Consider the following 22,612-nt stretch of genomic DNA (forward strand, 5'->3'; position numbering starts at 1 on the left):
ACGTTGTATAATAAAATCTAATCTCATTTACTGACCGTGTTAAATGGGTTTTTAGTTCATAAGTATTTGGTGAGCGATTAAAACCAAAAGAAAAGAAGCGCATCGGCAGCGATCGAAAGTAATAATTTAAAATAAAATGACATTTTGTACTTAGAAACCAAAAATTCTTTCAAATGTGAATTAAATGTCAAAATTTATAAGAAGGAGAACATATTTTGATACAAAATTTATATTAAAAAATGCGATCTCTTCCAGCTCCGCATCGATCCTAATTTTTTCTTAACCAATTTATATGTTAAATATCAGTAATAACACAAAAAGATCAAACATGAACCAAATTAACAAGTCAAACGTTAAGATGGGACTCCACTATTCATACAATGATATCTATCTGCTAATTGTTATTCCCTAGAACGTGGAAATTACATTGTTTTGATAAAAATATCACAGCCACAAGTGGTGTAAAAGCAGAACAGATAATACTAATCGTCAGCTTAAACTATGTAAAGAATTTACTATCTAATGATGATGAAATAATATGTATCTTTCCAATAAAAAAAAAATAATCCTGTTAAATGATGAGTAATGTATATATTTTCGTCGTTATTGAAATCAGAGTGGTCTTCATTTATTCCCAAAGACAAATCTACAGACAACTAAGAAATTAAATGTATGTGTCGGCATTTCAAGTAATAATATGTTAGGACCATTATTTATTGATGCAAATCTCAATGTAACTATTGATTTCATTTGGTTAGAAGATGTTATTAACCTATTATATACTGATATATTAGACCATAAAAGTAATCTTTTAGAAGATTTACTCACTTTCCGGTGGGATAGGGCACCCCAGCATTATGAAAAAGGTTTTTGGATTAGCGTTATCCCCTGCTTTGAATTAGTAGAAACGATCCTGGCAGATCACCGAATCTTCCAGTTCTGGATATTTTTTGTGGGTATACCTAAAATCGAAAATGTATGTTACTCCGACAATAGAATAGTGAAATTCGTCCCCCTTCCAATAAAATCTGATATGTATCTTCACATTTTGAAAGAACTTTTGGTTTTCGAGTATCTGAGAAGTAAATTTTCAATTGGAACCCTTTACTATTTATTACAATAATTTGGTTTTTTGCTCTTATATAAAAGATTTAAAAACAGTTTATTGAAGTTCTTTGAAAGCTTGTTGTAATTTTTCTGATGTACGGTGTGATATGTACTTATTGTTATGTGTTCTGTATGTATATGTAGCAACTGCGCAAGGCAGACCGGCAACCGTCAAGTCAAGCAGCCTCAGCGGGCGCAAATACAAATACTCAGCCAGTAGCGCCCGCTCCAGGCACCCCTGGTGGCCGTGACGCCAAGCACCCTTCTGTGTCTCGCTATTGCATGCCTCAGCATGCTAGTTACACCCCACCAGATCCTACGGCACGTACATATTCTATCTCTCTCTTTACTTCGTATTTTACTTCACTTTTTGTAACTGTCCTTTCTATTTGAATTGATATATACAAAAACTTTTATCTTATTCACTTTTAACTAAAAGGTTGATAATTCAGCATACGCATTTATTTGTACTTTGGAAAGATTTTAAATAAACAATTCCTTGTAGTTGTTTTACTGTTGACATTTTTTAATGACTCGGAATATTTCAGTTTCGGAGCAAGAGCAGGAGAATCGACATATTTGATTGCGCGGTAGATGTGAAACAGTAATTTCCAAAGATTGCATTTAAATTTGAAAAAAAAAATATTTGAAACCATTACTATATACCTCTATCACTATCATTAAATATTGTCGCAGGTAGTTATTGAGCTGCAATAATGTTGATGACTCAAGCCGAATTCTAGTAAATATCAGAGTTTTACTAGCTTTTGTAACTTGAATATTTACACTGATTAATAAAAATGCCTCCTAATAGAAATCCATTGATCACACTTGCTGTTGCTTTTTTTGCTTCTTTGAATTATATAGCATTAAGAAAATTGAATTATTCAATTACATACATTTGCTACATTTTCCTAACTCCATCCTTCTAACTGTCAGAAGTTGAAACATATTAAAATATTAACGTTAAAATGTATTGTTGCGCGATTATATTCATCTAAAGCTGTTCATTATATGTATATACAATGAGAAATAATACTTTTACTTCTGAAATTTGTACATTAATATTGTGATATTGAACTTCAAATGTAGCAAACAATAACTTGAATAAATGAATTCTGAAAATACCGTTCTAATATATTCTGTACACTTAACACAGCTCGTCCCATGTACCTTGTTTGTTGCAATATTTGGAATATAAAGGACAGTTACTCAGTAACTTGAAGCAGAAATCTTGTGAAATGAACATTATATCTAACTAGAAAGTTATTGTAGAATTGATGAAAAAACTCGAAAAGATGTATATTATATAATCTTTCGCGTAGATATTGTTTTTCTGCTCTGAGTTTGTACACTTACACACAATAAATACTTTTTAATACAAGAATACATATTTACTGAGAGAAATACTAAAAAACATTTAGCTTATTCAACATATTACCATTCTAAATATGTATTACCAATAAGTAAATGAATTATTTTTAAAAAAAGTCTTTTATATATTTGCTAAATGGTCTAATCCAATGCTTTACACTGGTACCTACTTATGAGATTGTTATTTTTTGTCTTGCGAGTGGTTGACAGGATTTTGCTTAATATCTCTCCTCTTGATTAATAAAACGAAAATACACAAATACAAAAAGAAACAGTGACATCGGTTAAATGTTAACTCAATCCAAAATTTAGTAACAAAAAAATAATCTAAAATGTTCTGAGATATACTGGTCCATAAGTTCAACGTTTTTTCTATTCAACTTATTCGACAACTCAAGCAACAACTTATTATGTTGTTGAAATATAGACGGTTTCTTATAAATGTCTTCCTATTTGAGTATTTTTTTAGTACGTAAATTAATATTAATATTAATTAATATGGCCAAAATTTGCCATGGTCATATGGTCATAGTTAGGCTAGTAGGTGATCAGTGATCGTTGCGCACATGGGCTTTCCGATTACTCCATATAAAATTACTAAGGGCCGATGTCCTCCGAACAGCTAATCGATCATTTGGTCATTAGCGTCATTAGATTTGTCCAAGTGTTTTTATCTTGCACTTATCGATGATGTGGTCTGCAATTTCTCCTTCATACATGCATCAGCGACATTCCAGATACTCCGTGATGCCCATTAAATGGAGACGGTATTTTAATGATTGTATCACCCGTCGCGGCTGTTCAAGTGGAGCAGTTAACTGGTCAGAAAGGCAAAAGGTCGTTACCATTGTTTGTTTGTCTCATACCGGATGTTAACAAAGTTTGTTTTGCAAGCTCAGAGATACTCAGAGATATAATAGCTACTCTTTTAGTTTGATTTAGTTTATAATGAGTTCTTGGCTGTTTGGTGGTTTTGCTGATTTCAGTTTGAGGAGCGAATCAGCTTCGTCGTTGCCCTTGTTACCCTATTTAACGGGCTCCTTCGGGCTGGACCTTGCAGCCATCGCTAACTAGTTCATATGGGGCGGCATTTTTGTATTCCATTATACTTGTCATGTATCAAAAGATGTATATCCAAATTTGTATATTATTTCATAAAACGTACTTACTCGTACATCGATATTAATTTGTTAAAGCTCAGAAGAAGATGAATAAGAATATATAATTTCCAATACATATTAAGTTGCAGAAGGTTTTCCCTGATATCACACATCAGATTTTTGATCATTTCATAAAGACGCAGATGCTGTACAAATTCTCATTCGCTTCAACACATCCCATGTACAGTCTCACTTACCTGTGCACTGTTTTCTATTGATAATAACTCTAATCGTGTGTTTTATTTACTTAATATATTGAATTGAACTATAAAAGTAACATTTGTATAGTTATCTAACTACAGCTTTTGCTTTAGTAGTTAGGAACCGGACTATTGATTATAGTGGTTGTGATATTACCTGATTATTCAAAATAATAATCTTTCCTTGAAGCTGTAGACAGTTACAAAATAAAGTTAATCTAGTTATAATAAACACCTTAGAATTATTAACATTGAGGAATAGTTCATTTTTTTCTATTTTCATTGGTTAGATCATTTATGATTTGAATAGCAACCATAATCAATGAATTTGATATTTATCTCAAGCGTCAAATTTGAATATTGATTTCTGAATCTTATTTATTTAATATTTTTTTCAAATTAACAAAATTCAGCTCTCAATTAATTAATGTGAGTAATTTTCAATAATGTTACACTTTTATACATATTTACACTTTTCGACCATAATTTTAGTCCCCGATGATGAATAAATAAGTATTCGAAAACTCGAATATGTATTAAACAGCGTAGACTTTGATGTTCAATTTTTCTACATTCTAATCAATTTATTAGGAATGAATCAAACTATTGAAATATTAACGAATTTCTCCATCAAGACACTGTATATTTCCAGTGCTAGATCTACGAATTCTTTTCTATTCTATGTATCAAATAACAAAGCAGCTCATGTTTATCCTATTTGAACCAATTCTGTCCAGATCAGTGTTAACTTAAGTTTGAAGCAATACCATAATGAACTCATTTACCAGATACCAACTTTGTTTCTATGGTATTTTTGCATCTGGAGATACATTAATAGAATGAATTATACTTATACAAATTGGATCAAATTACAAATTAACCATTTAATGTAAAAATCATAATATACTTCTATTATGATATGTAGTATATTTATCTAATGGAAATATATTCTGAGAATATATATTATATGATAAAAAAAGAAAAATTTCAATACAAAAAAAGCAATAAGTCGAAGTCGAAGTTGAAGTTCGAATATATTTATAATTTATCATTTCCAAATATTACCCCATTCAATGTGATGTAAATGTTTTGTGGCAATTACAAATACAAATGCATCCATTCCTGCATTTATTTATGTCTGCAACAATTATTTTCTCAAATATTGTTCAGTCGAATCTCAATATTAAAAGAGTGAATTGCCGAAATATACTGAATCCTGACCTGAGCGATAATCAGAAACTGCATCAATATATCAGACGTCAGAAACGCTTATATCGAGTATATAGTGATAGTGAAACTCAGTTCTGTTTTAACACTTCGTATTCAATTATGGATGAATATTTACGTTGTTATCTATAGTCTATGTATTGCAACCAAATCAGGTTATGTAACCTGATTTTCACTAAAGCACATAATTTCCAAAATCAAAAATTCAAGGTATATACATCAGGAAGATATCATTTATGATACATATATAAACAGACAACATATTGGAACTTACGAGGTCTCTCTGTATAGCTCATAAATTAAATAAGACTAAACTTAAGAACAAAAATAATTAAACTTTATAATTATATTTTGTTCAAAGGGCGATTTGACGGAGACTGAGATTTCAATGAGAACGTTACATTAATTTTCCAACTTAATCTTTTTTCAACTCTTCACACAGTCCTATCACTTTCCACCAAGCTCTTTTTTAAGTTTGGTAAAAGAAAGAAATTGGAGGTGTAGTCATATCAGGTGTACGTAACTATAATTTTTTGCGACAAAGAATGGACAGACCTGTGGTCGTAATGATACAAAACCTTTTTCCTCAACAAATACACACGTTTGTTCTTACATTCACTATCAAAAAGTTCCAGACATTCAACATTATTTGTGTTCATATGGCCACTTTCGTAAGCAAAAAACTACTTACAAATCATTCCGAAACGTTATATTCACCTTCCATAAAATCGTACTCACATACCCGAACAGTATTCATGCGTGCTCTTCCCTCCAACTAATATCCCATTATTTCTTCTCTGTTATTTGCAGTAAAGATACTGTTGATGAAGTCGTTTGTTCTATTCTTCATTTTAGATAATTTCTTATGGGACAAAAAAAACTTAGTCATTTAGTGAATATATTGAAGTATATAAAGGCAAAATCACCTAAAAATGTGTAATACTCTGGAAGTTTTTGGCGTTTGTTATTGATATTGAGGCAGTGCTTGACAATACATGTGCTCAGTTTTCAAAAAGTAACGCTGTTAATCAAACTCTAGTAAACTTTTAGTTAGCATGAGAATAAGCATGCACCAATCAAGTTAATGCCAAAAATGTATACATACCTATTTCTCACATTATTCATATTCTCTTTCTTCTATGTAGTATTTCATAGTCTATTCTACAATATACGAATTTTCTCTACTGTACAAATGGTGATTTCCAGATACAAAAAGTACATTTTTTATTAATAGGGACGTTGGATTCACTTACGGGATATAAGTGCCGATGCAAAAGATTGCGCACAAATTTGAGATTTTTACACATTAATTAGGTAGGCTTTTCACATTTTATAATACTCGTAATTGTTATACTCTATTAATTATGGGCCATATGAAGTATTAATTCACTCATAATAATCAGTATATAAGTGATACCAATTTACGAATTACGAATAGATTATTAGGAGATTAAGATATATAAAACAAAAACTCTCGAGCATTGCATTAACTGTCACAATCTATTTTCTGAGCATATGTATTCTTCAAAAGACTTTATGTGTGTAATTTATATCCATTTCATATATTAAGAAAGCATGTTAAGTCAAAATGGGGACAGTATATTTGTTTATTCTGTATATACATATTATGTAGACTATATAACTAAGCAGAATCTAATATATGAAAATAAAAATAAAATAAATGAATGTGAATAAAGTGTATTTGTGAGAGAACTTCAATATCAATACTTTAAATAGGTGATTGAAAAATAACTGACTTACTTTGTTTCTTTATTACCTACTGGTTATCTAGCCAAGTGACGTGGTGTGAATATTACTTTCGTACAATTTTCTAAATATTTTATTTCATAAAATATGAATTCCAAAATATCTACTAATATTAACAAGATTTTTAGTATATGAGATGGAACAGATATTTATTAATGACTACACTACTACACGGGATGCCAATTTGAAAGCTTTACATACTTAACATCTTCTTCGAGTAAATAATATGAGTAATTTCATATTCAAGGAAGAACCAAATGAATATTTATAGCCATCGCAGTTAAATACCTCAGAAGGGGTGGATATTATATTTAGAAACTTCAGTTAAAAGAGACGACAGGTAACACATCAATTTTATGGGCGCTTGATTCTCTTTCCAATAATATCTTGTTAAAGTTGCCAAAAAGTAATGATTCAAATTTACAAAACTAAATGATACTCATGTTTTCTTGACTGCATCGAAATGCAGATAGATCTTATTAGTAGGTGGTCACGTTTCAACTCTTGAATAAATGGAATACATTTATTGTATATGTGCAACTTTCTAATTGTTAATCTAGGAAATGCTAATAACCTCCTTTGTTTGCTACTTGAAAATCTTAACAATTCAGTAAAATTGATTTGTTTTTGTTGGTCAGCTTGAAGATAACTTCTATAAGTCAATAAAAGTTTTAAAACTGATAAGAAAAAAATTATTTTAAATCCGTTTGAAATAAAAATAATGATAACCTCAGAGCACTAAATGGAGAATCTTAAATTGGAGATTTTTGCTACATAGCATCAGTACCAGAACAGAAATGTGTAGGTAAAGCAAAGTGTTAAATTTGATCCGTACATAATGCAGAATTTTCAAAAGTTCCATGAGAATGATTTTAAAGAACGTCATTTTGTTAAACATCTTTACCAGCAAGGAATGCTCATAAGAAAATTATCGCTATTTGAACCAAAACTCGCGTATGTTTTCAAAAATATGTACACAATATCTAATGTCATTACGATATCTTGTAATGACATTATTGATCCTTTATTTCTCAATACGATGAAAGTAAATATATTTTTATAATGTACAAACAAACTAAAGACCGGGACCAGATAGATCACCTATCAGCTGATTGTCGATCTTAACCTAGAACGAGATATAGATTACAGTTTCCGACCTTCGCTTTCCATTTTCGGTGGAAATTTCAAATTTAAAACATGATCTATAAGAACTTTTTTGTGCGTTAATTCTATTTATTTAGTTGTATAATAAATTCTAGATTTTTAATAATTGTTATTGGCCCCCTCACACGGATTTTGCACTGAAATTTAATGCTAATAAGCTATTTTTATGCTGAAATTCCGAAAAATATGAAAACCGCAAACCTTAGTAACCCATCATTTGAGGGGAATAAATAACTTTTACAAAACCAACAACCCATCAGCTAACCGTATTTACCTACTGGTATACCAGGTTAGAAGGGATTTGTTTCCAAATAACAACGAACATGATGAGTTTCCGAACATTCAGATCATGATCGGGTTAAGTCCTCAAGCTGCGTTCATTAACACTAAATTCTGATTTCAGATATCTACTAGGTTTCATGGAAAAACTTGACAGGAGAAAAGTGTTCATTTTATTTGACAAACAATTTGTGGTCCCAATGCTCCAATCCTTTAAATTAGGCCCTGAAAAGGAAGGACAATAAAGCACCCATCTCAATGATGTATAACCGGTTTCCTCAATTTCTCAAATTATTTATTAGATACTAGATATTTCATGTGTGATGTATTCAAATTGACACCCCGTTTCCATTCTATATAATCATTTAGCGAAGTCATACGTGCAGGTTTATTGTTGTTCAAATATTACAAATTAATAAATATTTATTATCAAGATAATCTAAAAATTAACATATAGAGAGCAATATAAACAATCATTGACTTTCTATAATAACACATTCATTAAAAACAGGTGCCGACTGATACTAAATACAGCCCGAATTTAATTTTTAATTATTGTCTGAAAACAAGGTATCAGAACTCCAAAAGACATTGTGAACATTATAGAGATCATGTCACAAGTTTAATATTTTCAAAGATGTTGCTGATAATACAAAACTTTCTACTCTCGACATCACGAAAACATTTAAAACAACAGCTAAAAAATTGCTACTGCTTTTCAGTGTACGCATATTTGTTTGTAAAATTGGCTCTATGGTAAATGTATCAGAAATATATATCTATTCACTTGTGCCATTTAAATTTCTATTCTGTTAATAAAAAATCTTCATATAATGAATGATATTTTAACTTAGACGAAGTACCAAAGCTTTCCACTTGTATTAAAGCTATTTGTTGTAGCCATAGTAAGATTCTCTCTCATAAATACATGTTTAGTATTTATACAGGGTTAATATGAGTAGTGTATTCATGTATTCATTTAAATATAAATTAATTTGAAGTAAAAATCCGTTAAACAATAATTAAGGCCGTAAAAAGAGCAAACAGGAGTTTTTTATAAGCATTAAAAGATCACCAAATGATGCTCAACTAACTCGTCAATTGTTAGATTGCTGTGAAGCACAAGGGTTTCCGTTTGCTTGACATTGCAAAAAATAATTCACAAATTGTAATACATAGGATATTTAGTACCAAATTAGGTGTTGGTCTACCAATTAGAAAATTTATTAGCGGTTGCATTGAGAAGTAGTAAACTTTGTTAAAAAAAAGTACAGAACGATCGCACGTATCTGAGGATTTCAGTCTTATTAAAGAAATGTTTTTTTCGCACTATAAGCAAGTATACCAGAAGAGATATAAATTCCTCAACCAACTGTATGCAGCATAACGTTTGCCGTACAAGCCCTATCAATTACTATACAGGCTCTAAAATCTAATGAAAAAGAGAAACGCCATACAAATTATAAGGAATAAGACAGCAGCTTATTGGAAAAGTCAATAGACACAGTGCTAGTATGAAATAACTACATTCAACATTACAACATGAAAGGGAGACGTTTTTTCTTTGCGAAAACATCTGCAACTGGAAGAAGATACCTAGAAGTATTGGAACAATATATGTTCTCTTAATTGGTGGAAAATGCACGGAACTTCATTTAATAAAAGATGGGATGTTTGTCCTCGTTCCACCTTGCTGTACGAATCTTTCCTCAGCGATGGAAATATCGTAGGGGGAATAATGACCTGATCATCGAGATCTCTTTTTTCCACGGTGTGTGAATATTCCTTTTGTTACTGAAGTTGTTGGCATCTTGCCTCTACCAACAACCCTGGGCGATCTGCGAAACCGTATCACTGCTAATGTGAACTCGGTAACAGCAGATACGCATTCTCTCGTGTGAGACGAGTTTGACTACCGCGTATGTTCGTCGTGTAATAATACGGATGTTGAAAAATGGAGTCATTTATAATCCTTTATATTACAAAGTTCATAGTCTTCAACTATGATATTGTCATAATCAATCATATTATTTGGTTATCAAATATGATATATGATCTTGTACAACAGGTATCAGGTACAAAGTATAGCAGAAGTGGTATCTTTTCTAATAATCCGTTAGTTCTCAGTATGGCTCTATGACAAAAAAAAACAATAACTTTGATATGAATCTAAGCAAAAATTATCAAAGAAGTTTTATTTTTTCAGTCCTATAATAATAATAAGATTCATGCTGAAGTATGGTCATGAAAAAATAGCATATAAAAAAAAGTTTCATAATTTCATTCAACATAATATGTTATTCTAAATTTGTCTCACAGAATGAAAAGTATTATTATCTAATTAACTTGATTTAAAAATTATTATTAAAAATTTATAGGAAGAAAAATGGATATTAAAATTAAATTTTATCTAACGAAACTAAATATATTTTTTTGTAAAATATAAATTCTTGTGAATAGCTATATCTTGATGATATGATATTTGATTGTCGTGTACCTCAGTCAGCGCCTGATAAAACCGCATGTTCTATTTGATGTTTTCTGTTAATATCGTAGAATTTTGAATGAAATATGAATCTCATTTACTAATGTTTTGATTGTTTCGCTTATTCAGGCCTTTGCGTGGTTTAGCGACTTATTGGTTGAACACGCTGAAATATTTTGGTCTTTGTTTGCTGTTGATATGGACAGAGTATTAGCCGAACAACCAGTAGACACTTGGGATTCTTTTCCACTGTTTCAAATCCTCAACGATTATCTTAGAGCTGACGGTAAGTTTTGTAACGAAACTGTTAAATCGGCTATTGTATTATTATACAAATACTTGACTTTTCACTTGAAAATGTATAGGAGTATAACATTTGTAAAAACTTAATTGAAAGCTTAAATATATTTTAGAATGTTTGAGCAACCATAAACATCATATTTTCCTCCAAAGCTTTCAAAAAAACAAAAATATATTTTGGGGTAAATTATCTCTGGTTATTGTTATTGTTAATTTTATCTTACTAAATGCCGATCTACTAAGCAAAGCATCTGATTGTCCAATTCATATCCTTGGGTTGACCAAACTTGACAGTTCCGTCTTCGTGAAGATTTTTCGTCAGATCTCCCTTTAGTAGAGTTGTACGCTATATTTTTCAATTTTTATGATGTGCCCTGAATACGAAGGGGAAACGGATCAGCTTACTTGACTGTCGGATAGATTATGGGCGGTCCCATTCTTCTGCAAATCCTCTTGGATGGTAGACCAAGTTTGTTTAAGGATGTTTGAAAGTTTCCTAAATTTTCCAATACTTTTGCTCGTACAATAAGATTTATTTTACTAATGCTCAACTAGAAAAAAAGCTTGGCATTACTCATGAATCCTCTCCCCATTTTCTTGATTATTTTAAAAACAAAAAAGTTCAAGTTAATGTATGAATTTTTAATTTGTTCTAGTTGTATTATTAAATTTCTTAAACTATTTCAGATAACTTGAAAAATGGACGATTTCATCAACATTTAAGAGATACTTTTGCCCCGTTAGTAGTTAGATACGTGGATCTCATGGAATCTTCGATTGCTCAATCTATCCACAAAGGTTTTGAGAAGGAGCGGTGGGAAATTAAAGGGTATGATAATATCTATTTGATTGTTTGTCAGATTAGTTGTGCCATATATTTAATTTACAAAAATATATGAATAATTTTTTAGTATGGGATGTGCAACATCAGAAGATCTATTTTGGAAACTTGATGCACTTCAATCGTTCATAAGAGACCTACATTGGCCTGATGCAGAGTTTAGACAACATTTAGAGCAACGACTGAAGCTGATGGCTTGTGATATGATGGAGTCCTGCATACAAAGAACTGAATCTGCCTTCCAACAGTGGTTGAAGAAATCTGTTACCTTTATTTCCACTGATTATATTATACCATCTGAAATGTGTGCAATGGTGAACGTTATTTTGGACGCAAAAAATCAGTCTTTGAAGTTATGTGCAGTAGATGGAATTGACTTGGTATATATTATTTATTTAAAATATTAATATTAAACTTTAGTAAAAAATATAACATAACAATAAATTTCTGCGATAAATCGAATTATAAATTGAAGCACCCCACGATTTGAGTCTAATCGATGCCCCAAATTTATGAAAAATATTATGATAACTTTGTACATAGAAATTCGATCAAAATAAGTTTATGATTGTCGATTTCCTACTTAAATGATTTACCCTAGTTTATATTATTATTTGGTATTAGAAAAATTTTACCATACCTCTGTGTGTTCTTTTGGAGGTATTCTTTTGAGGATTTTGTTACTTTTACGAATAACACTAATAATGTTGGTGTTGTCAAAATCACCTTGTCGATTGCCATCAGCGTATAGCACGCAGTGTCATTAAAATCACATCTCACCCGGATTAATGTTAATCAGATAGAAATCATTGATCATTGGTTCCGTAACGATCTCTATTAAGCACCTGCTTAATTTTTGAAGAATATTGCTACCATGCTATCGACGATCAATCGATACATTTGGATCTTCTCCCACACTTTTATTCCCCATAAAAAACACAAATTCACTTACAAATTGCGCGAATTGATTATTTTCACAGTGAATCAGGATCATTTGGAATCGCTGTATAAGCGTTAATCTATTCATAATGATTTGTATGGTATATTGATCATAAATGTCAAAAACTAAGTATGACATCCAGCCATTGATTGGAATTAAAAAATCACTAAGATCCTTAAGATGATTTATTCCGTAATTACAGTTAACTTTCATTACTTGTTCTTGCTTTTCATAATAGTGCTGAAGGTGAATGCCAGTATTTTTGAACATTGTTCGATTAAGTGTATATTTATATTTTTGTAATAAACTTCATTTTAAGCATCAATATCATACCAAGATCGATGACATGATAGAAAAAACAAATGCCAACATGGTTCAAGGATTGATAAGTAAAATGATGTCAGTTTTAGAAGCAACATTGTCTAAATTATCTAGGTACGATGAAGGCAGTCTCATAGGATCAATTTTAAGTTTCACGGTAAACAAATTTTTTTTTGTTTGGCACAACATTTCTATTTACTTTACTATATAGTTTACCCAATTGGAAATTGTATTTTCAGAATGTTTCCGGGTCGGGTAAAGATATGGGACAAGGTTATGTAAATTTCACAAGGAATTGCATGGACCAAATTCGACAAAAAATTACAGATGAACTGTGGATTCTAACATTTTTCGAACAGTGGTATACAAGCCAAATTAATATGTTATGTAATTGGTTGTCTGAAAGATTGGATCATACTTTGCACCCTTACCAATGTACGTGCCTTGCTCATATCATAAAGGTATGTATACCTAGGTACTTATCAATCCAAATAAAAAAAATTTAAATACAATGCGATTTCATAACATATAATATATATTGCAGAAAATATATTCAGACTTTGAACTTCAAGGCGTTATGGAAGATAAATTGAATTCCAAAGCTTATCAGACAATAGCTCAAAGAATGCAAACAGAAGAAGCTACATGTGCACTTACTATGGGTCAGGCCGAAAGGTAAATTTATTATATTCCTTTTAAAGTAATTTTTTGATAAAATGAATTGAAAAAAATATATATTTTTAAACGTCTTGCATCATTGCATACTGATTCTTATTTTATATATTTGTAAATCATTTCAATACAGACTTCATGTTAATTAAGAGACATAATCAGCAAAGTCGTCAATTTCAATAAAAAGGAAATTAGTCGGGCTTTCAATTATTTACAATATGCTCATTAGCTATTCGACATGAAATCGCCAGTTAGTAACTAGAAAACTCTCTAAATTTAATCAACAATTTATAACTGTAAATCTTGTATCTGTTTAAATTCGAAGGTCGAAATATAAAAATTAATCGAAAAATACAAATATTCCACAAAGTTTCTTCAAGGTTTTTTTTTCTTTTTTTTTACAGTGGAATGGATGGAATCGATGAAGACGGCGACAACAGAAACAAAACGAAAGTGACAATAATGGAAAGCTTAAGTGGAGAAGATGGAAACTTCGTGTCCAACGTAGGAACTATGATAGGTGGGAAAGTGGGAAATATATTTGGTAAAGGGCTGGGTGGAATTGGTTCAAAATTAGGAGGAGGAACAGGCAGTTGGTTTTAAAAATTCGAGTTATCATACGATATAGCTTTTATTTTATTTCTTTTTAATATTTTATATGACTATTTGGCCTCAATAGGGTCTTCTTTTGTATAAAATATACGTAACCTAAATTTTGTAAATGATATTTTTCAATTTATGGTTACAAATAACATTAAGTGTAGTTTACTTAATAAACCGTTATTAAATATAGTAGAACCTCTAAACAACGGTCACTAAAAGTAGTACGACCCTCAACTCTATGTTCAAAAATACACTGAAAAAAATAGGTGGGGATAATAAGTTGATTAGTCCAATGCCTAAGGAAACATCTCCATATAATATAAATAATTGTCACATCCTTTTATAGCAAGGACAAAACGAAATATCACTAACAACTTTTTGCTTATAAAATATTGGAAGATTTACGAGCCGTAACGAAATCTTCTCCTTTATGTTCATTATAGACACTCTTGAGTTTGTAAGATATTTAGTACTATTAACTGATCCTTTAAAAGTTAGAGAGCTATACACAATTTCTTTGATTAGATGATCAACCCACTAGTTAAGGTCCCAAAAGAGTACTCCAAAGCAGTTGACCAAAAAAGAGGTTCTACTGTAATTTCAAAACAGTTGAACTGTATCCCATCTGAAAAATAAATACAATGTCCATAACAATGAGTACTAAGGGACCACAGATCTTGTTTGAACTTGAATAAAGGATTAAAAAAGAAGAAAACTTCAAAAAATTGTTTTGTAAATACTGGCAAAAATAAACATATTTGTCGATTCCTCAAGTGTTTTGAAATTAAATTGTAAATTCAGCAAAATAACTCGATTTGTTAGAAATATATTCATTTGCTAGCTTTCTTGGTGGGTTGCCATAGAATTAAGAAATATTGTGATTTTGATAAATAAATAAACTCTGCACAAAGAATAGGCAACTCCGACAGTTTGAGAATTACATCTAATATACAGATATATTTATTTCTATGGATATTCAACAAATTATGAAGTTATAATTAATATTGCACTGGATATCATTTATTTTTTAAATGTGTAAGTATGTATCTGATTCAGAATTCAGAGGGTTCAAAAAGTTGTGTGTCGTTTGTATTGAAAGTTTACAGATTACAACTTAGAACCTTAAAACAACAAACGATCAAATTTGAAGAAATTGACAAAATAGTGTTTATATCGATTGAAGTGCTCGGACTAGTCATTGTTACATTTCTTTTGTTATTTTACCGAAATGGTTAAGATAGGTTAAGATGAAGATGGAACTTCTCCATGAAAAACATTTAATATAGAAGAAATATTGAAATCATTATTAGAGAAGTGAGAATAAAAAGCAGAACTAGAACTAGCAAAAGTAGGAAGACCTAAAAACAATATAAAAATATGTTGAATAAAAATTCACGGTATATGTAGAAATAAGCAATATTTTAGAAAACTGCAAGTCTGAATAGAATAGCTCATACTGAATCATGGAGGGTGATCCAGCCATAATGCATAATAAGTTTTTGGATAATTATCTCAATTTGATCTATTATTACAGAAGGATCCGTGACAAAGAATGTGTTGAGGCGTATCGTTAATGTGTCAAATTATCTCATCCTTCAGATCTTGGCATTTTGATGTAAATTGACAACGTTACTGAATTTTTCGCGCGAAACAGCCATCGTTTTGTTCATTGCCCCAAATGACGCCCTCCTGTTGGAACCACTTATCGTCCAGTCTGTATCTCTAATTTCTGATTACAAAAAGTCAGTTATCATAGTCCAGCCCATAAACTCCGTCAAAAAAATTGTCAGTAAGTTTCAAGTCGTAGGTCAATTGAACCTTGTCGGTATAAATATGCATCTGTGAGACTTTCAAGTATTGAGCAGGATAGCGAGTTCAGATGGAGCAATGTTTTTGCAGAACAAAATAGGCGACCATCAACAGGTGTCTTTCCATCTTCTCCAATCCCGATCGAATAAAAGTTGCCACAATTCTCCCGGGTATGAACATATTTGATCGATGATGCTTAACAAAAAATTCAATAACTGCACTAAATGCGATTCGATTTAGAAGTCCATTTTTATAAAAACCTACAACAATCTTAAAGCGCTGCTCAATTGTGTACCTCTCCATGATAGATAGCATTTGTCAAAGAGTAAAACAAAGAACTATCGAACGAAGTTGGACAAAAAGTTGACGCAAAGGTATAACTCAGATTTAACATCGTGCATTATGGTTGGACAAACCTTATTTTAAAATAATATAATAATGAATCTAATGAATATGCCCGGCTAATTTATTTACTACTCGCCGAAGTGTAGGCTCGTTATCCAATAACAAAGCCTTGTGTCAGCATAGTTTCTAGTGGTCTAGCTGAAAATATACTACGGCTAGTTGAGAAAGAATAATAAGGTTCATTTACACGGAGTGAGTTAGCCGTTAATCGCTGAGTACACACTAATGAACCTAAGAAAAATCTAAGAAGGTGAAGGCTCCACGTCAAGCAAAATTTGGCAAAGTTAAGTGTTACACCGTCAAGATATGTGCAAAACACACATAAATAAGTAAAGCACTTAATTGCAAATATCCTTTAGGATATTGACGAAATGAGCTTTAGTTTAAAATTACGCCGTCCGTAAAAATTATTCTGTTTTGTTTTTTTTTCGATCACTCAGTTTGTTTTTTAGGATATTTTTACTCCAAGTGCTTTATGTTACAGGGATTAATGAGCAATAAACTGATCAAAAACTTTCACTAAACGTCTAATCTCTCACGTAATAGATTACTAAATGCAAACACATATAATCTATCTATCTCTTTTATTTATATGCTAGATAAAAGGATATCACGGCCAAATATTTGGAAATAATCCCAATTTTACATATCATCAAGTGTTCTCAGACACCGATGTTTTCAAACATCTTGTAAGACACAAAAATATCCATTCACTGAATACATAAGAAACCGCTTTATAAATTTATAATTAATAATTTTAATAAATAGTCAATATGATTTTCTTTCATTTAATGGATGTACAACATCTAAGAGTATACACAATTATCTCTTCGAGGTGTACTTGAGATATTCCTCGTACATTAACCAACACCAATTTAGAAGGAGCATGAATAACCAGCTCAACTGCTGAAAAACAGAAAATTGGAATACTAAATTTGCAATCAAAATCATTATAATTAATTTTGATATCGACAGATTTCATTCGAATTCCTAATCATTGACTAATAGTTTAGTACTTGAAGTTTTTAGAAAGCAAGACAAATTACTGATTGGAATTTTGAACTTATTTTCACATTTATTCTTGAAGTTTTAAGATAGTTCAGAAACCCAGTAAGTTAACTACTACAGTCTTACTGGTCACAAATACTTTTTCGATTGATATTTGCTAATTATATAATATAATAAAGAATATCTACTGTATTTTGTAGTACTAAAAGTAAAAATTTCAGAAATAAATATTAAATTCACTGTTATGCGTTTCTAAATCCAGTATTCACAATATTATGTTATCAATATGTATTATATGTAGCTTGTATTTAGAAATACATTTCAAATCCTTTGCCAGTGATAATGTTTTAAGCAATGCGAAATGTTAGTCGTAGTATCCATAAATTATTCTATATTCGGGGTAATATTTGTAAATGTTTCGGATTAGCTCTCTGTCATTTTTGCAACAAATAAAATACATAATAATTTTGGAAGTCCCATACGTTCTTTCAAACATATTGAATGCTGGGAACATAAGTGGTGTAATCAAATACTAGCACTACTTTTAAGTCGACATAAATATGACGTCAACACGCTGGGTACCTATCATGTTTTGGAACAAGTTATGAATATGATGTATATGGTTCAAGACATCATTATCACTGGCCAAAATTATTTTTAGGGGTGTAATTTCGGAATGCAAGCATAATATGAATAGTTTATGCAGAAAAGTATCGATACATATATTTTAAATATTAAGTGAATATTTGTAGTTAAAATGGATTATTGAAGATATAAAATTAAAACAGTTTCAATAATATTCATGAATAGAATAAACTTCTATATACATATTCATTTGAACTTATTTTATTCAATATATTTATCCAGTGCAAACTTATCTATGGGATTGTTCATGTTCTATCCAAATAATAATATATCTAGTTATTGCATACCTTGTTATGAAATAGATTGATAGAAAATCAGTTATTAGGTGCAAACATGTTAAACAGAACTACATAAGTGACTTTAGATACTGTTTTAATGAATTTTGAGGTTAAGATTCATTCTCATTTTAAGTAAAACATTATTTAAAGATGGTCCGAATTTTTTTTTAACACTGCTTTACACTGAAGTGGTTCTGTTCAGTATTTTTGTCGAAAATGGCTTTCCAATCCGTTTCTTGGATAGTCTATATATAAAATAAATTTATTACTTTCGTTGTATTGCTTAGAGCTGTATCGTATTACTTACTATAAGACAGAGCTGACAAAGTAAGCATAACTGGCTTTACTTAAAAATTTCGTATGAATAATGAATGAGATTAATATTAATTAAATGGATAATACATTTGATTTATTATTTTCCAAACACACTACAAATGTTATGTTCTTTATCTTTTTATAACAAATAAAATATAATTAATATATATCAGTCAACTATAACAGTTTTCTAAAAGTTGTTAGGTATATTACATATCTACCTACAATTTTCCCTTCTATTCTATAAAGCAAATTATTCCGACTTCTAGTTAGTATACTGATAAAATTTGGATACTATAACATCTAATTGAGATAGATTTATAATAAAAAGTTAGTTATGAAAATAAAAATGGCTTGAAATATCATATGATAAAGTCGTACGTAGTATTTCCATTAGACACATGCATATGAAGAATTAACAACATACTTTTCCTTGTAGAAGTTTTCGTTTAAATGGATAAATTCAATAACATATAGAATCAGGAGAACGTTACCTTTATACAACATTCCTCACCAATAATTCCTAATTATACGGAAGACTTTTCGGAAATTATGGTCCTGGGTTAGATCACACATCAGCTCATTACGGGTCCTAACCCATAAGTAAATTCTTAACACAGTTTCCGAACGTTGCGTTTTCACATAAACCTTTGAATTTTATTGCTTGAGGCATAAATTTACAACTGGGTATTAAACTGAAATCTAAACTATGAATTAAACTCTAGTTCAAACCGAAAATAAAATTACTATATTTTACAGACCACAGTGGAATCCAGATGTTTTTAACAGCGGTAATTTAATCTAACTTTTCCCATAGAACAAAAAATCTGCTTGTAGTAATTCTTAATTTAAATTTTTTACGAAAAGGTGTATGAATATGTATAAACGAAAATGAACTGAAAACTTCTCCAACTTTTTGAACAAATACAAAGAATCGAATGCAAAAAAGCGATTCAATGACCTGGAAGAGGAGAGAAAAAGATTTGAAGTAGTGAATCAATTCACTTCGATATAACAACGAATTGAAAAAATAAGTGGAGCAATTTAAAATAAATCACCTGTAAAATTTCGCAGTTGAAAACCAAAATTTTTACAAAATTGGTGGAGGCCTTACCCTTCTCTTATAAGTGCGATAGATGAGGAGATCGAATAAGTCAGTGAAAGATTTGAAGTTGTTACAGGTGATACGGCGAATGTAACATCTTCATAACCTATTTAAGGCAGTAAATATTGAGCTTCAACCAACCAAAACTAACTATATCTACCTGTTGATACTTCATTAGTATTAGGTATTACGTCGTTGAATTCCTCGATATGAATTGCATTTTATCAAAACCAAAACTCTTTACTTGACGTGATATCGTAAAAACATAAACGATTTGAAAAAGCTAGGATAGAGTTCTCAGTTTCTTATTAAAATTAAGAGTAAACCACCCCTGGATCGTCGGTTAGGTTTGTCAATAAACGCCACCTATAAAACATGAAAAAGTCGATATCTGTTGTTTAAGCTGACGTTTAAGGTTTAAAGATTTAAACTAAACAAAACATTGTAAAATTGCGCTCTAATTTCGTGTGTTAATTTTCTATATTTCACGTTTATTTTTCTATATTATTTCTGCAATTATACACTTTTATTCATTATAATTGAGCCGTCATTAGAGATTTGCCCACTAATACAGATTTGACACTAAATTTTAACACCAATAAGCTTTATATTGGAAAACCCAAATATCTGAAAATCGCAGTTTTAGAAAAACAGTGAACGTGTACTGGATTTCTTTCGAAGCATTCAAATCATGATCGGGTTAACTCAATCATATTTCCCGAAAATACCCACAACTATTGTTGTGCAGTATACAAATCGTTACGAATTGGTTTATATAGATTTTTTCACCGTTTATGTACGGTAAGCAGTTGAGTACAGATTAGCTTGTTACTCAATTGAGTCCGTTGAAGTGAAAGAAATTTCAAATTGACAAAAACTGACAATCAGGATCTTCGTCTGATGAAAACAAGGAAACAAAGGAAAAATGCATGACACAACTGATGAAAAAATTTATTCAATCAACAGACCTACTTAAACAATAAACTAGAGGTACTTTGTCCCAATAAAATTAAATTTAGATTTGCTGACATCAGAAACACCATCCGATCAACTTTTTTGAAAAAACCCACAATTGAGATTTTGCATAAAATATCATCAGATATTTCAAGAGGAAGGAAATCTCCTTTTCATCGTTCATTCTCACTTTCAATTTTCCAAGTAGAAAATTGCCAAATTTTATCAGTACCTAATGTATATTAGTAATTAATATGGATAGATGGTTACTATGCCATGCTCTGTTAGAAATATTTGAATAAAGTCGTACAAAAGGTTGCTTGAACTTCGGCATCACGTTGTATTTCAGGTACTATGAGTAACTAAACTAATAGTTATAAAATCTTAAAATCAATTTATGATAAAATATCAACATTGAAACATAACTTTAATGATTACTGCATGCAATCTTAAACTATAGTTACCTATATTTGCAATGAGCATTGAAGAGTATCATTAGTTTTCAATTTATGTACATTAAATTCTTTTAAAATTTTTTCACATGAACACACATATAAAAAGATACCATTACAGATTAACTACAACAAAATGTAATTATCCAATGTACCTACTAAAAAATTAATGCACGAGGTAATACAATAATTAATACCAGTTAATACTAATAGTGATCTAGCATAGAATAGAATGAATTTGATTGGTAGTTTAAAATAATGTTACATTGGAAATTGGAAAAGAAATGCTCTCTATAAAATGACTAGTCGCAGTTGTGAGAAAGTGAATCATGAACAAATAATTTAAGCGTTTAACTTATACAGGCTGCTATGAGACATAGAGTAAAAAGTGATTCTATGTGTTCAATTATTATGAATATCATCAACAAAATTCGTATGCGGTAGTGATTTTTTGTGGAAGAGACGAATCGATAATTCAAAAGAAAAGATTCAAATTATAAATATTTATGCACATTGGGACCTATGTATAAAAATATTTTGCCACTTATCTTACAAATTGAAATACTGAAAAATTATAAGAAAGGATATGAAACTCCTCAATGCCCCGTTGTCTTCTTAAAATCTTCAACTTTTGAAAATTGTTATATAAATAATATATGTATAGAATGCTTTTAACTTAAGTTCTTGTATTTATCAAACCTACTTATACATTCTTGAATAGAAATAAATTTATAAACAATGAATATCCTTTATTAATATTGCAATATAGTTATTGAAATACTGTTTTTTTATTCACTTATTAGTAAGTAGTAATTTGAAATACGGGTCTATTATGTCCACAGGAAGCGATTATTTATAAATTAATTTCCTAAAATCTATACACATGTTAACCAGTTACGGACCATATACATATTGTTATGTTCAACTAACATGTACTATAAATAATAAATTGTTTTAATACATCATTTTTAGATATTTTGTCACTTTAAAAACCATCTAAAGCGCTAAAACCGTCCTAATGCCTCGTAGGCACCTTGTGAATACTCAAATCATCGTCATTAAACCTTCATAAACCCGAGCGGGGTACAGTTGCACCCCAGACATAAATTTTTGCGAATATTTTCTAAAATATTTTTCTACTCATTTTCCTTAGAGCTGTTTCTTAAATACTTTTCTAAAGTGATATAAAAAAGTTTGAATA

General features: G+C 30.3%; 1 protein-coding gene across 15 annotated transcripts in view; it reads left to right on the forward strand.

The window, feature by feature from the left end:
* The window catches only part of LOC130903863 (calcium-dependent secretion activator), an 87,300-nt gene extending 64,924 nt beyond the window's left edge, over positions 1-22,376 (forward strand). For 9 of the 15 annotated variants that reach the window (XM_057816269.1, XM_057816218.1, XM_057816227.1 and 6 more), the window contains 8 exons: positions 1,252-1,428; positions 10,893-11,049; positions 11,751-11,892; positions 11,975-12,284; positions 13,164-13,322; positions 13,405-13,626; positions 13,710-13,840; positions 14,242-22,376. In XM_057816269.1, the coding sequence (XP_057672252.1) occupies positions 1,252-1,428; positions 10,893-11,049; positions 11,751-11,892; positions 11,975-12,284; positions 13,164-13,322; positions 13,405-13,626; positions 13,710-13,840; positions 14,242-14,440 (1,497 nt within the window). In that variant the 3' untranslated portion in view covers positions 14,441-22,376. The remainder of the gene's footprint in view (positions 1-1,251; positions 1,429-10,892; positions 11,050-11,750; positions 11,893-11,974; positions 12,285-13,163; positions 13,323-13,404; positions 13,627-13,709; positions 13,841-14,241) is intronic. The other 6 variants (XM_057816286.1, XM_057816295.1, XM_057816311.1 and 3 more) reach the window with 1 other exon arrangement.
* Positions 22,377-22,612: the final 236 nt, after the last annotated feature.

This window comes from Diorhabda carinulata, chromosome 1 (genome assembly GCF_026250575.1).
Source record: "Diorhabda carinulata isolate Delta chromosome 1, icDioCari1.1, whole genome shotgun sequence".
NCBI classification, from domain to species: Eukaryota; Metazoa; Arthropoda; class Insecta; order Coleoptera; family Chrysomelidae; genus Diorhabda; species Diorhabda carinulata.